Source organism: Meles meles, chromosome 4 (genome assembly GCF_922984935.1).
Source record: "Meles meles chromosome 4, mMelMel3.1 paternal haplotype, whole genome shotgun sequence".
NCBI classification, from domain to species: domain Eukaryota; kingdom Metazoa; phylum Chordata; class Mammalia; order Carnivora; family Mustelidae; genus Meles; species Meles meles.
Window position 1 is genome coordinate 118,942,524 of NC_060069.1, and position 17,617 is coordinate 118,960,140.

The 17,617-nt window shown below is 32.8% G+C and overlaps 1 protein-coding gene across 3 annotated transcripts in view; it reads right to left on the reverse strand.

The window, feature by feature from the left end:
- Positions 1-17,617, reverse strand: part of EPHA6 (EPH receptor A6) — a 929,004-nt gene that overhangs the window by 819,331 nt on the left and 92,056 nt on the right. For all 3 annotated transcript variants that reach the window (XM_046001268.1, XM_046001267.1, XM_046001266.1), the window contains exon 2: positions 16,881-16,945. In XM_046001268.1, the coding sequence (XP_045857224.1) occupies positions 16,881-16,945 (65 nt within the window). The remainder of the gene's footprint in view (positions 1-16,880; positions 16,946-17,617) is intronic.

Genomic DNA, 17,617 nt, shown 5'->3' on the forward strand with positions numbered 1-17,617 from the left:
GGTTGTTTTTCAGAGTCCATAGTCTCTTATGGTTCGCCTCCCCTTCCAATTTTTTTTTTTTATAAACATACAATGTATTTTTATCCCCAGGGGTATAGAACTACCCTATGCTTTTTAGATTTTTACTGAAATAATAAAAAAACAGTCTTACAAGGACTTAAATGCAAGGATCGATAATACTTCAGTATTAAAAAAAAGCAAAATGCTAAAACATATTAAGTGCTCTGCAAGTGAAAATTTATGAAGTATGTTTTTCTATAATAGTACTAATACATACTCAAAAATAATCTATCAGTTTATTCTATTTTTCTCTTAAACTAATATTTACTGTTACTCTATGCCAGAAATTAATGTTAGATACTGAGGATCGACTAGTAACAAGTTAGATAATATTTGTGAAGGTTTACTTTATGTGTTTTTCACCATTCAAATTTTATTTCTACTCCTTGGTAAAGGATAATAATCTATTGGATGCTCAGAGATTTCAAATCTTAAAAAGCTATTGGAAACCATAGTGTATAAATATTATGTAAGAGAGAAACCATTTACTGGAATGATATAAACTTTTCTATATCTAGACAGACAAATCACAGCCAGCAGACGTGTGATAATATTTAATAGGATTAGATAAAGATAGCTTCTTAGCCATATGCACAATATTACTACACTAAAACTAGCCTGTTAAGTCCCTGTCCCTGGTGTGAAACTTTTAACTACTCGGCCTACATTCAACAAGAGTGATCTTTTCAAAATGTAAGTCTGCTTACTAAGATCTATAAATTTATTTTGATGTTAGGATAATGATAACATGCCTCATCATGGCCTACAAGGCCTTGTTTGTAAATGATGCTCACACCCTCTTTCACCTTCTATGTCTTCTTGCCTGACCTACCTTTTGCTTCTATCTTTCTGCTTAACCTGTCTCCCTCCCTCCCCCCACTCTCTCTCTCTCTGATCTCTACTCACAAAGACCTCCACTCATTTAGTCTCATGTGATTTGCAAATTCTGTTCCCTACTTCCTGAGAAGTGTTTCTTTCCTTCTTTTTTCCTGCCAGCATACTTACTCTCTGTCTTCCCTCCACTGTCACTTAGTGAAGACTTTTTCTGATTTTCCTGACCAGATTATACCCCTTATTACAAACTTCAGTGGCATCTCTCCTTCATAACGTTTATACTTAACAGATTTAAAGTTGTACATCAACCATATTTTGTGATTATTTGAATAATGTCTACCTCCCATCACTGGTTTTAAGGACAAGGACCATATCTTTGCTTATTATTTTAGTCTTATAGCCAAGAACATAGCTTATAATAAATAGTTGCTAAATGGATGGATAGATATAAAAATTAATGACGTGGTTGAATAAATGCTAGCAATTCTTTTCTCTCTGAGTCAATTTTTTTGAACCACAACTTCTATCATTTTTATCAATAGTCTTTCTTATTTTTTATATTTTTTAACATCAGTAATGGGTAACATCTCTTAGATATCTAACAAGACCAGATTCTGCTTATTCTTCCTCTTTCTAATCTCATGAAGCATACAGTAAATTTTAAAGATATTTTTCTACATACATATAGTATATATTAATTTTATATATTAACTCTGGATTTCAGAGGTAACTTGAAGTCATTTCCTGCTAATGTTTTTGTTTATTGGGAAAACATCAATAATAAATCACACTGAATACTTTTAAAATTACACACTGATTACAAATTCATAAAATATACCTTAGAACATAAATACATATTTAATAAATGTTTTCTTTTTTAATAATAAAAGAAATGTATACCTATTGTGGAGAATTTTGGGAAAAAATATGAACAAAAAACAAATGACCCATATTCTCATGACCTAGAGGAAAACGTTCTTAGTAAGTGGTTTTATATCTTTTCATGTTTTTTTGCTCTAGCACAGTTTAAAAATTAAAAACGTTTTACTTTTTATTTCACTCAGTATCACATAATAAATACTCCAATGTTATTTATGTCTACAACAGAAATATAAATTTTAATGGTTGTATAATATGCAACTCCATCACGCTGGCATATGATCTCATCCTCAAGTTCACCTTGTAGTTAAAGATGGCTGTGAAGCTCTAGACATCTCATCTGTATTCTAGATAGCAAAAGGGGATGCATCAGTCCAAAAGATGTGACCTCAAATTGACAGAGCTCATTTTAAGCAGCCTAGAAATACCACAAAACACCTTCATTTACAACTCCACTTACATCTCATTGGCTAGAACATAATGTTTGGTCACAACTGGCTGCAAAATATGTTAGAAACATTAAGTTTTTTTAGTTGGATGTACTGCTCTCTCAAAATAAAGTTCTGTTAATGAGAGAGTAAAAGGAGGATGGATATTACATGACAACCAGTAGTTTACTCCATTCAACTAAAATCCATTTTCTCTTCTTCCCGGGGCTAACTTACATTTTCTGCTTCCCCTGTAAGTGGGTATAATAATGTGAATGGGATGTACCCAATAAAATATGTGCCACTTCTGAACTTTTAAGAAGGAGGATTATCCTCTCCACAGAGAAGAGGAGGAGGAACTCCTGACAACTGGAAATACTGACTTTAGACTATTACGACAGTGAGAATAATAATATCCTTTTGTGGTTAAATTACACATTGGGGTTTATTTGTAATACAGTTGACATTACCAGAATATTAGCTATATAATTTATCATCCAAACAAGGAAACTATTAAAAATGAATGGGGCACAATTAATAATTAGCCTAGGACAACAACAACAACAAACAGGACGTTCCAGGCAAACCAGGACTGGTCATCCAAGCAATTACTATAGCGTTTTTAAATAGAATAAAAATAACTATTATATGTTTTCTGTACCTATTTCTTTATTGTAATATCTATAATGTGGTTTTTTTTTTTTAAGATTTCATTGATTTATTTGAAAGGGAGGGGAGGCAGAGAGAGAAGCAGACTCACCACTGAGCTCTTTAATAACAAAGAGCCCAACACAGGGCTCAAGGCTTGATCCGAGGATATGGGGCTGAAGCCCAGGACCCCAGGATCATGACCTGAGCTGAAGGATTATGTTTAATTGACTGAGCCACTGAGGTGTCCCTAATGTGGGTATTTCTTAGAGCACTTCTCAATAGTAACCATGAAGAAATCCCTTCTCATGTGCATCAGAAAGCACTGCTTTTAAGGAAAGCATATAATTTGATTAAATGAATAAAGTTATTAAATTGAGCAAACTAAATCAACAATAAGATTAATATTACATCTCCAAATGTGATCTATAGAATGAGCAAAGACTCAAAGGAAAAAAAAATGTGTGTGCATGTGTCTGTGTGTATATATTTAAATCCTAGTTTCATGCTTTTATTTGAAAGACTTTTTAAATTACACTGATATTATGCTATACATTGCTACCTAATTATAGGTGAGCTGAAGATTAAGTATTACATTTATAGGCACAACAGATTTTGCTTTGCTAAAATAAAACAAAGTCAAACCATTTTAAGTACCTATTTTGCTTACTATGGTACATTAGTTCAAAATACTAATTGCATGGAATACAGATTACAAAAATCTATTTAACATTTAATGCTGACCTATGCTTTTTGAAGCTTGACTGGTTAACATAAATTTTCTAAAATTTGCAGTCCATCTATCAACCATTAAAAATCCATATGTTCTATTTTTTATCTTCATCTTTAATAACAAAGTGCAGGATTAATAACCATCTGGGGTTAATACTTCCCAGATGTGATTCAGATCATCAACTGTCTAAACCAGTCATTAATTCTTTGAAAGTATATTAAGTCCTGATTGGGGTTGCTTAAATAGCTTATAAGCTCTTTTATAAGCCTTTATTTCATAGATAAGTATCTTTCCCACCCACCTTTCAACTTTAATTTTAGTGGAAAAAAATTGATAATGGGAAAATGGATTAGATTGTCTAAAATATAAAAATGGGAGTAAATGTATAAACTTCTCTTCCTGTACTCAAGCTGACAATGCTGAATAAGAATTCAGTTCAATTTTCACAACCATTTAGTCTTTTATTAACAGATGATTTGACCCAAAGATTATATCAAACTGTTCCAGGACCAATGACAGTTGCAAAATATAGCATTTAACCAATATCTTATCTAAAATAATTTGCTACTTATATATCTATTCAGCAATCCAAACAACTTTTATTAAACATCTGTCATATGACAATCACTATATTGCCTAATTCAGATACAGATGACACACCCAATCCATCTGAGAGTTCACAATCTGGTAGGAGACAGATATTCAAATATTGAGAAAGAAATGCTATGATACACACCGAGTTCTAGATATCCCCAAAAAGGAGATTCCTAATTCAACTTTATGCAGGATAAGTCTCCCCAGAAAAGATGGAAAATGGTCTTTGCTTTTTAAAGACAAATAAGAAAAAGCCAGAGAAAATAAGATTGGTTGGCAACAGAACTTTCTAGATAAACTCAATCGCATGGTCTTATATCCAGAAACAGAGTAAGTTACATAGAAGAAATTACAAAAGTCTCTGTAGAAAAGGCTGGAGGCAGGAATGGCTGAAGGGCAGAGAATATCAGAAGGTAGAAATGAAAGAGCAGCTGTGGGCGCAGGTAAAGGGAATCAGGATGAAATAGGGACAGAATTAGATCTTTAGTTTTCAGATCAGTTCTGGCCATAGGATAAGGGTGTGCTGGAAAGGCTGGTGGGAGGGGCTGGAGAAAAACGTAAAGCAAATGGATAATTTAAAACACATCCACGGTGATTTGGAGAAGAAATGAGGAGCAAAGTGATGCTGTAATGATAGAGAATGATTTTAAAGAGATTTAAGGAGGTAGAATCAACAGGATTTGGTGACTGGCTGTGGGGTTTAAGGATGAGTCAATTACTTAAAATATGAAGAATTAAATTTATAAGAATGTCTGGCCTATTATACTTCATCTACTTGGTAAGTGTTTTACTAAAAATCCCTTAGAGTTCATTAAAGAATTTAGCATTTGCATTGTGCCTGCTTTGGATTTAGATGTAGACGCTTTGTTTATAAACGAAATGGTTTATAAATATCTTGAATGATTCTGGTTAAAATAATTAGAAATTTGATAAAACCAGAAACTGAACTTAGATTATGCAATATGAGAATTCATGTTAAAAGAACAACTGTAAACTCTTCTTGGAAGTAGGAGACCAGAAGATAAAGCTTTATAAGTAACAATGTAAAAAACAAAACAAAACAAAACAAAAAAAAACCACAAAGAAAATAAAGGAAAGACTATATTCTGTCATTCAATGGTAATTGGGTAAATGAGATCCATACCTTTAAAAACAAATATGCTTGGGGAAAGTTCTTTCAACCGGTGAAAGACAAGGAAGCAATTTATTTATTTGTTTGTTCATTTGTTTATTTTTGCAGAGGATGCTATACAGTAAGGAATTCTGAGATAGAGAAAAGTACCACAAATCACAGTTTCTCAGCATTATCAACAATAGACAAGTTATGGAAAGAGCCCAAATGTCCAACTGATAAATGGATAAGGAAAATGTGGTATATATACACACACATATCTATATGACGGAATATAACTCAGCCATAAAAAAGAAAAGTCTTGCTATTTGCAGTAATGTGGATGGAGCTAGAGAGTATAATATTAAGCAAAACAAGTCAGAGAAAGACAAATACTGTATGACTTCACTCATATGTGAAATTTAAGAAACAAAACAAATGAACAATGAACAAATGAACTAAAACAAATGAACAAATGGAGGGGAAAAAAGAGCCAAACCAAGATAGACATTTAACTATAGAGAATAAACTAAGTGTGATGGAGGGGAGATGGGCAGGAGATGGGCTAAATGGGTGATAGAGATTAAGGAGGGTACTTGTGATGAGCACTGGATATTGTATGTAAGTGATGAATCACTAAATTCTATGCCTGAAACTAATATTACACTGTATGTTAACTAACTGGAATTTAAATAAAAACTTGGAAGAAAAAAAAAAAGAAATCACAGTTGCCCAGATATTAAATATTTTAAAATTCATGCACTCTAATAAGTTGTGCATATTCATTCATCTGCTTCCTCTCATTGCTTACATGCAGGGGAGGTCACTTATCCATGCGTGAGTTGATAAAAGAAGACCTGCATCTCCAGGTAATTAATGTCACTGTGTTCTCTTCAAGGAAATTCTACCTTCCAAAGGTTTTATGTTTCCTGGCCAGGCTTAAAACAGTGTCAGTGTTTCACTGCCTCCTTCTTGCTGTCACCGCTGCTGCCACTACCACCGCCACGATCATCATCCTCAGGTTTACAATCTGCCTTTACAATTTGATAGCTCAAGTAAGGGAATTCATTTTAAGAATACCCAAGGGCTGAATCTGGAAATGTAGCAGCAACCTGGTCAGCTCCAGAGTGTTGACGACCCCATCTTTTTCTCATGGTCTTTTCTCCACATGTGCTATGTTCTCTTCTGCTCCTTTAACTCTCCTTTAACTATGCCATTTTCTGCTCTCAGAATTTCTACTTGCACATGACTTCAATTCATTATTCTTCACTAATCCTTTTCTGTATTTTTCAGTGTATCTTTTTTTTTTTAGATTTTTATTTATTTATTTGACAGACAGAGATCACGAGTAGGCAGAGAGGCAGGCAGAGAGAGAGGAGGAAGCAGGCTTTCTACCGAGCAGAGAGCCGGATGCGGGACTCAATCCCAGGACCGTGGGATCATGACCCGAGCTGAAGGCAGAGGCTTTAACCCACTGAGCCACCAAGGCGCCCTCAGTGTATGTATCTTTATGGAACAAGTTTCAGATTGTTCTTATCCTGTAAGGAAATTCCTAAATTCCTATAAAGGAATATTATTAGTTTAATAATTTAAGGAAATCATATGTAAGAGGTGAGAGTTGGCTAGTTAGCCAATGAACTGCATGACTTTTGATGAGGTTTCCACCTGTGTCCCAAGAAGATGTGGTTGAAGGAGTAGGACATCTTAGCACTAACCATAACAGATAACCTTTATTAAAGACTCTAGGTCAATTTACTTAGAAGATGGTGTGAGAATGACAAATTCTAACATTTCTCTTATTTTTTCCTCTAATTTCACTAACATTTATAATAAACTTATTTCTATGGGGTGATTTATTTTTTTTATTTTTGTATGAGATTACTCCATATATTATACCTAATTAGCTTACAGTCAATAACAGACATGTATAAAGATATGAGACACAAAAGAATAAACACAAAAGAGATACACTAAAGGAATCTTTCTCTAGTTCTTTTCCAAGAGAAAAAATACGAAAACAATCTAAATATGCACCAAATATTCTTACGCCACTAACTAACAAACTGTCTTTAAAAATTAATCATCTTTTGCTTTGAGACATCCTTTGGTCTTCAAAGATGAATTTATCTTTTTCTCAGCACTTTTCAATAACTACATATCTTTTTATAAACCATCTGTGTCATTCTAACAAGACTGTAACTAGATTAAGACTGCATTTAAACCACCTTATAGGTTATTTTATAGCCTCCACAGCATCAATCACAATGTTGAAACTAATGCATGGTTTTAAGTACACTGAATGACTAATAATCCTGGCTTTGAGATTAAGATGACCCTGGACTTAATGCCAGTTCTTTCAGTCAATATCACCATAAACTTAGGCAGGTTATAGGACTTTTCTCAGGTTTACTTTTCTTATGCATAAAATGATACTAATAACATTTACTTCATATAGGTATTATTAGGACTAAATTTAAAAAGTTTATGAAATGTATAAACTTTTATACATGTCACAGTTCTTACTGCAGAACTGTGACATTAATAATTTGAACATTCTGAGGCAGAAATTTGCATTGGGTCTCCTGTGAAGCCAAGATACATGGAACTAAATTTCTAAGAGCTCCCAGGAATGTCATGGTCTACTACTCAACCTGTATACCACAGAAAAGCTCTTCCTTTATTGATTTGTAAAGAATAATAGCAATAATGCCAGGTAAATAGAGACATAAGAACTTGATTTACTTTTTTTAGATTAAATGAACTTAAAAATAAAGCCAACCATAACTGGTAATAAAGATCAAGTGAAAAATTGAGACTGTTCACTGCATAAAAACAGAAGGTGGGGAAAATTAAAATCATAATTTGCAAAATTATTTAAGCAAATGTTTCTGCCAATTATATAAAGTCTGCCAGTTGAAAATGTAAGGAACCACTTCAAAATATGCCAGAGCATTCAGTTCTTCTTAGCAAGGCCTGCCCCAGGAGAAACTATTTTATCAAAGCCTAACCTACTTGAAGGAAGGAAAATGGGTCCAGCAGGCTCTAGACTTCCATGTAGAAAGAGGAAAATGGCCAACTCCAATTCCCTCTGGCCATGCTATCCCACCTAATGGTCAAGTTCAGAGTCTAGGGGCACAGGCTCACCAAAAGAAAGAGGCCCAATTATAGAACTAGAGAAGACTTTCCCACCCCCAACACCTCACTACTATATTACAGTGGTCTGCTGACATCAGTTTCTTTAACTCAGACATCATGTCCACCTTTTAATAACAAATTACAAGATGTGCTAAAAGGCAAAAATAAAACCACTAGTTGAAGAGACTGAAGAAGCATTAGAACCAGTCAGATACAGCAAGAATGTTAGAATTATCAGACCAGGAATTGTTAAAAGTTATGCAAAGCATTTAATAGATAAAGAAGACAATGTGTAAGAAAAAATGTGTTATGTAGAGAAATAAATGAATCAAAAGAAATGGAAGAGGTCAAGAACAATGTAACAAAAGGACTCTTAATTTTCACCCAGATCATGATCTCAGGCAGGGTCATGAGATTGAGCCCTGCAAAGGACTCCACACTGGGCATGGAGCCTACTTAACATTCTCCCTCTCTCTCTGTCTCCCTCTGCCCCTCCCCACTGCTCATATGTGCTCTTGCACTTAAAAAAAAAAAAAGAAAAAAAAGTCTATGAGTTTGAGAATATGACAATAGAAACTTCTAAAACTGAAGAGCAATTTCTTTCAAATGTGAACCATAGACTGAAATTAATATGATGGATATTTAGAAACTACTACATATGCTGAGAAGTTTCTCAGAAGAAGAACTATTTAGGTACCAGTTTTGAAAGCAGTAACTGAAGCAATCCATTTTTTAAAATGTTATAACCAAAGCTTATATTTTCAGAATTCAAACACATATGTATAAGTTTTTAGTAATTTCAATGTATTATAAAACGCATAAAAATGCAACACTGAAGTCTTCTATGATAAATTGGTTCCTATCATATGAAATATAGAAATTACAAACAAAAATAGAAATTAATTATTAGTAGGTATTCCATTCCCTATCACTAATACATTCTATCTTTGGTTTCTCAACTTTGGAACAATGATATTAGGAAATGCCTGGCTCTAAAATATGGAATACAGTACCTTTTCACACAGTTTTATTATAATGTAAGACTTTTATTATAAAAATCTTTCATTTTTGTTCATTATAAAGATCATTAGCAACTAAATTATATGTCCACTTATAGTTTTATTTAGACATGAATGACCTGTACCCTAGTCTCCTAACCACTTCAGGGTAAATTTCCTAATACCAATTTACTATGTTTAACATATAAGATCACATATCTTGTATCATCTTGCATTATACAAACCCTAAAGGTTATCTAAGTCACAACCTGCCAAAATGCCTATATATTTGAATTCAATATTTTCCATCTGAGTTTTCTAATCTCTAATTATCGTAATTAATAGAAAATTCAACTTAATATATCCAACAGCACTTTTTTTTCTATTAGTATTCAATTTTCTCTTAAATCTTTTTGTTAAGGTGTACTTCACTGTTGAAAAGGAAGCTTGATTTTAAGTATTGGAGTGTTCTATATCCATGTCCACTACAACTTTGTATAAAAGATCTGATCTACTGTATATATACGTAGTCAAAACAGGAGAGTGGGGGGAAAAAAATCTGGGATAAGTGAACCTTTCATTTTCTTGCCAACAATATTACTAAGAATAAAAATAAATAGTGAAAAATCTTTCAGGTGGTTCACTAAGTGCTTAAAAATCAAGTTCTTGCATCAACATTAAGTATTTGTAATACTGAATCAAATAATACCTTATGGAATTATTATTACTATGAAATGTTATCTTTTAACTCTCATATTTTGTTAGGTGTAAGTACTGTTAATAAATGGTATGCAGTTACCCAAACAAGTCATTTATCTTTTTGATTACAGTATCAAAACTAAAAAGCCAAAGGGCTATTAAATGTTAAGTAGTATCAAATATAATTTTAAAAGCTCAAAGAGACAAACCATAAATGACTCTTAATCTCACAAAACAAACTGGGGGTTGCTGGGGGGAGGTGGGCTTGGGAGAGGGGGAGGGGGTTATGGACATTGGGGAGGGTATGTGCTATGGTGAGTGCTGTGAAGTGTGTAAACCTGGCGATTCATAGACCTGTACCCCTGGGGATAAAAATACATTATATGTTTATAAGAAAAAAAAAATTGGAAGGGGAGGTGAACCATAAGAGACTATGGACTCTGAAAAACAACCTGAGGGTTTTGAAGGGTCGGGGGTGGGAGGTTGGGGGAACAGGTGGTGGGTAATAGGGAGGGCACGTATTGCATGGAGCACTGGGTGTTGTGCAAAAACAATGAATACTGTTACGCTGAAAAAATAACTAAATTTAAATTAAAAAAAGGAAAAAAAATTGTAAGAAAAAAAGAAGTACACTGGGTGATGTAAGGAACTGTCGAATGACTATATTGTACTATATTATATGATACTGTATGTTAGTGGCACTGGAATTAAAATAAAAACTTAATAAAAAAAGCTCAAAGAAAACAATGTAAGTCTTTAATCATCAAATTTCTTTTTTATGTTATGAAGTCTTTCATTTTTCTAGTGGATAGCAGTTACTTTTTATTAGTCAGAATTAATATTAAGCCAGGGTGCCCCATGTGACATACCCCACTGTTATATGGCATTGCATGGAACCGCATCTGTAATGCGTATTAAGGATTTTGAATGTCACATTCAACTACAGATCTTCTTATTATATCATTGTCTTTCATCTACAATGTTACATATTGGCTAAAACGAAATTGGAAGAAAAATATCAAAGGAAAGGAGTAAACATGAATAAATGTTTCAAGAAAATTTATATAATTTTTCTTTAACACCTTTTCAGATTATGAGAACAAATTCAAGAGATATATTTTTTCAAGTTCTTCTTTAGTACAAAAGTATTGTATGAACAGTATCTTTCATGTTTCTTTTTTTCGCATTAGCATTAAAATGGTATGACTTCTTAAAGACTATCTTCTTCCCAGGAGATTTTTAAAATTAAATAGGTCTTTCAGTTTTGCAAGGAGTAAGATTTAGTATTAACCAGGTATTAGTTATAACAAATGAAAAATCCAGAACATATGCCTGTGCTTAATATTTATGAAAACATTTCTTCAGTATTCACTAACAACTTCTATAGTGCTATGCAAAAATTTTTATTGTAGCATTCTTGTAGCATTCTTTCATTGATTATCATGGCACTCTTAGCTACTCTGCTATATTATCATAATTTTATTGTGTTAGTGTAGTACACTGACAGATCAAGGATGGAAGGGACATTAACAGGATAAAGTTCTTAAGAGCTTTAAATTATGTAGACATAAAATTCTCTTTTTTAAAAAAGATTTTATTTATTCATTTGACAGAGATCACAAGTAGGCACAGAAGCAGGCAGAAAGAGGAGGAAGGAAGCAGAGAGAGAGGAGGAAGCAGACTCCCTGCTGAGCAGAGAACCAGATGTGGGGCTCAATTCCAAGACCCTGGGATCATGACCTGAGCAAAAGTCAGAGGCTTTAACCCACTGAGCCGCCCAGGCGCCCCAGTAGACATAAAATTCTTGACATTAGACCATGAGAATACAGTGTTAAGAATCATAACCAGTGGTTACCAAAATCTTTGATATATTCATTCTTTTCTAACACCAAGCCTCTTTCTATATACAAGTATAATTATTCTATTTCACTTCATTCTCAATACATCAGTAATGTCCTATCACCTATATTTTGAACATCCTTTCCTAACAATTTTCTAAGAAGCCTTTCATTTCCACAGGTGTACGTTATTATAAAAAAAAAGCGTTAATACTTTATGTTTGTTTAACTAAATCCAGAAAGTTTTTACTTTTACTTGTATGTACTGGGACTGAGCTATACACTAAGTCAATTAAGACACTGAAATTCTAAGTCTTCCACAATATGGTTAGCCTACAGTCACTGTCTTATTTCCCACAAAATCTTCACTCCAAGCACACAGATTATTTTCAACATTCTCAAAACTTAATGCGCACATTAAAGAATGTTGTGCCTTTCTTCAAGTTATTCTCTTTGCCTAACAGAAGCTTTCCAGCCTCTTGTCCAACCCATATGGGATTCTTTCACAGTTTAGCAGAAAGAGCTAATGTCATCCATATACCAGATACCAATATTGCCTGACCAGAATTAATCCCTCCCTTCATTATTCTTTCACAAACCATTATGCAAAACTGCTTGAAGACAGTCTCTGACCTTATGATTGTGCAGCATGATCTCTATACTATGAGGCTTCTGGAGCAATGTGAGCACTCTAACAAGGTACTTGGCACAAAGAGCATAAAATGGAAGTTTGTCAAATTGAATTGTGGACATCGTGTATTTTAAATATTGGTGCAAATGACAAGCAAGTATTTCAGTAAATATAAACATATATATTTTTTTTTTTCATTTTTGCAAGCCTAAGAATTCATTTGTTCAAGATTACTCACTTATCTATGTTCCACATTCTCTAACCAAATGTGCTTACCTCCTACACAAATTACCAGTAATGGTTTTATTCACAGACATTGTAAATGTCTACTCCATTTAGAAGCATGATACTAGGTAGGATGGCTATTTTAAGTAAAAAAAAAAAAATCTATAAAGCCATTTATTAAATCACATAATTTATATGGTATATAATTTCAAAAATGTCTTAGTTCAAGTCTTTATAGAAAATTTATCAGTTGAAAAGTTATTCCTAGGAAATACTTCATTCAGAGAAACACCAATTACTTGATATCATAAAGTTGCCAAATTTATCATCTAGTTGTCTTTTTTACCCATGACATATTTGTGAAACCAACTCAAGTAGTGTCACTGAAAAAAGTCAACTTTAGTTAAAATGGCCATTCATATTAGCATGCCTTAATAAACCTGACAACCTGAAAAAAGTCATACAATTTCAAATAGATATAATTACAATTTTAATCTACAGATATAAATGGTAGTTTAAATGTTATAAACTGAAACATAAAAAAATTCTTTTTTAAAAAGATTTATTTATCTGAGAGTGTGAGAAAGAGAGAGAGAGAGAGGAAGAATGGGGGGCAGGGGGACAGAGGGAGAGGGGAAAAGGAGGCTCAAGCAGACTCTATGCTGAGTGTGGAGCCCAATGGAGGGGCTCGATCTCCCAACCCTGAGATCATGACCTGTGTCGAAACTGGGAGTTGGACACTTAACTGGATGCATCATTCAGGTACCCCTTCAAAAAATATTTCTAAGGTATCTAAATACTGCTGTTCATTGGACTATAACTGTTTTTATACAGATCATAAAGACATGAAAATTCCATTTTACTTGGTTACCGGGAACATTAAGCACATTAAGCGTTGAATAATTTCTGAGATATTGGTGACCAGCAACACTATAGTTTGTTCTAACAGAAAATACTACTAAAGCATAAGGCTTAAGTGGAAGAAACCAAAACAGTGATAGTCTTGCCTTATTTTTGCACATGTGAAGAATTTTATGAATACTGCAGCATTTCTCAGGTATAGATGAAACCAAGTTTAACCCTCAATTTTTTCATTTAATAGCTCTATAAATGTGGATGCATTACTTAAAACACTCTGAATCTCCTTCATCATTGGTAAACTGGGAATAATGATTCTCAGAGTTTCTGTAAGATTTGAAAGTGCTCAATAAGTATTCTCTTAAAATGTTATAAACTGATTTTAAATAGATTTTAAATTATTTAACTAATATTCAAGATTTCTCATTCTCACTATTTTAAAGCCTTTTTCAAAGTTCTTCATCCTTATTATTTCCTCTTTTTAACCTATAAAGAGCTTTAAGTAAACTTCATTCTCGTCAGTAATATACCCACTTCACTAAAAGAGAAATTGAAGCTGTATGTTTTCTTTAAAACTTAAGTAAATTATCTGTCCATTTTACTGTTTCCCTGGATTTACCTTTGTTTCACCTAATTCATGTAGCTTCATCTATATCTATTATAAACTATGTCCATATGCCCTCATTTTCAAGTTTTCCTACTGCTTTCACTAGCTATGTGTGCACTACTGTTTGAGGGATAATCTAAAAGTAAGATAACTCATTCCAAAAGTGACATTCCAAGGTAATTGAGTATTCAGTTTACATCTTAATATCTGAATCCCTGTGTGATTTTCCCCTCTGTAGTTTATACATATTGGTCACTGGCCTTTATATTTACAAAGTAGAATCTTACAGGAAATAAAAAGCATACATGCATGTTAACAGTAAGAATCTGCTTGGCTTAGAATTTTTGCTACACTAATTCTTAGCTCTGTAATCTTGTAAAGGTTATTTAATGTACGTGAGTCTTGATTTCCATATCTTTCAATGGGGTAAAATTATTCTTGATTTCTAGGACTCATGTGACTAAACTGCTTTGAGCAGAGCCTAGCATATGGTAAATGCTTGATAAGTATTAACCATCTCTTCCTTTTTCACCTTATTCTATCCTACTTATTTTCTCCTGTATTCTCCTTCCCTTCTTCTTTCTCCCTCTCCTCCTGCAAATCCATGGCTGGTGTCCAAAATGTTCATCTCAGTCAAGTACTATGTTTATCAAGGGGAGAAAAGAAATCTGAATCAATTATGCAAATATCAGCATAAATAATTGACCTTTCATGAAGTTTCCAATGCTCCACTCTGTTACCAGTGCCATGATGAAGATGCAGGCTTTAATCAGAAATAACTTAGTTCAAATTAAATCCCATCACTCACTACTTAGCCTAAAACTTGTTGGTATTTTGCATTCCTTACCCTCTTTAAGGCAAGGTTTCTCTGACTGGGAAACAGAACTAAGATATACCTCATCAGGCTATTGTGAAAATAAAATGTAAAATTCTTAGTGCAGTGTCTGCAAATAGAAAACTTTGGGGTAAGCATTACTTTTCAGACAATTCTGCCCCTTCCCTAAGTAATAAACCAGAAATAGTAGGGAAAAAAAAATCTCCCTTTCACAACACCTATGACAAGAGAACAATAGCAGTAAGTTTATTTGTAACTTTGTAAGTCCTTTTTTCCTCCTCACCAGTTCGCTTTGAAATGCAGCCTGGTCAAGACAAATACAATCACTGCTTCTGTCCCTCACACAGTTCTTGGGTTATGACAACATGAAGCCAGAGATAATATAACCACTAGTATTTTTTGTCATTTAAAAAAAAAATGGAAAAGTAGCACTTACAAACTTTGTAAGTTCTTATAAATTACTTTGTATACTGACAAAAGAAACATATATATATATATATATATATATATCTTGGAAGATAATTTTTTAAAAAATGTTTCATTCACTTCTTGAAATTAACTGTAATAAATTAGACATGCTTAGTACAGACAATAAATATTGATGTTTAATGAAAATAAGATAATGAAAGTATATAGTTTCAAAGATATATTTTCAGAAATGGTTTGATGAGAGCTTTTTGAGAATAAGATGAAAATTTCAGAAAAAATAAAATCAGTCTATAAAACAAACCAATCTAAAGAGACAAATAGCCTGTTGAAAAAAGAGAAAAGAGAAAATTTCATAGAAAATGATAGTTGAAAATACACATATTAAATGAGTAACTATTGCTATAAAAGGTCAAATTCAAACAATATTTGAGTGATTCTAAAAAATAAAACATTTTAAGTCAACTTCTTTTAGGGTTAAATTTGCAGATGTAATGGAAAAAGCAATGTAAAAATATCAACTAAGAATCTGGTGAATTAAAAAAAATAAAATTTCTGAAAAAAGGAAGAAAAGCTAACCCAAGTATATCTGAATAACAGCTAACTACCTCCATTACTGAAAATTTTGCTAAATTACACAAAATCTAATAAAAACTTCACAAACCATACTTTAACTTGAAATTTAAAAAAAGAATAGAAATACATTGCAATGTCAAAATGATACAAAATACATTAAACCATATTAAAAAGCAATTCTAACCACAGCTAAAATGATATCAGTACTTGAAAAATTGTGGTTTGTAAATTATACACCCTTAAATTACACATGCCTTTCAAAAGCAAGAACTCAGCTAACAAAAACCCAATCATAATATTCCTTTTTGTCAAGTTCAAAAAACACATACTACTTTAGTGCACTCATATTTTCTAATAAAAAACAAATTGTTAATAACTGTAAAATCCACTTATGATAATTTAAAGTTTGTTTATGGACAAATACTCACTGAGGTTACCAAGTTTAATAAACCTGTATATAAAAAACTCTCTTGAACTTATACACAGAAATTTTTTCTGAGAACACATTTATATGGGAAAGAGTCTAATGTTACTACATATATATAAAGACTATATTAAAAATGACTAATTTAAAAGAAGCAAAGGTTTTTATACAACATTCTCATTGGTTACAAGTTCTCACTGCATTTTAATCTTTTCTTTGGGATTTTAGTTATATGCTAAAATTAATACTAACTGAAGCCCAAATCCACTATCTTTTAACTATTATAACAGACCCTAAAAACCTAGCAAGGATGAAAACTTTAAAAACATAATTAAACTTACCCCATTTAATGGATATGTTTTCCATCCTAGCTCTCCCAGCACAGTTGTTGTATCAAGTAACACAACTGGAATTAAAAAAAAAAAAAAAAAAAAAAAGTACATGAGTTTCTCAATTGATGTAAAAATGTTATTTAAATCATTAATGCCAACTATATTTACTATTACTCATTGCATTAATTTTAATATGCTGCATTACTTACTATAAAATTAACTGTATACTAAATACTAATGTAATAATAATACTAAGTAATGATAAAATACATGAGGTAGTTATAACTTATTTTCAAAATATGTAACTTGTGTTTAACAATGCTAAATAAAACAGATAACTGAGAAACAGACCCAAAAGTCATTTTTAATAGCTGGCTTTTAAAACTGATAACTCGATATAACTCGAGATAACATCTCGAGGTAATCGAGATGATGTGACTGCCAGTTGACCCTTGAGCTGGACCCAGGCAATAGGGATCTCCTCACTCCCCTCCCCCATCCTCAGAATGTAAGCTCTGCCTGCTGTTTCCCTAGTGGGAGCTGGTTCCAAGGACATAGCCTTGAGAGAGTAACATGTTGTTGAGACCACGTGGATAGTATACATGAATGAACCCAGTTACGGCTTCTATGAAAACTTTAAGATTCTTGTGGGTGGGTGTGGAAATCTTGTAGCTGCCTGAGACAAGTAAGTTCCCTTTCTTATTAGCCCTCCCACCTACCAATTTGGGGTGGTCTCTTTCTTTCTG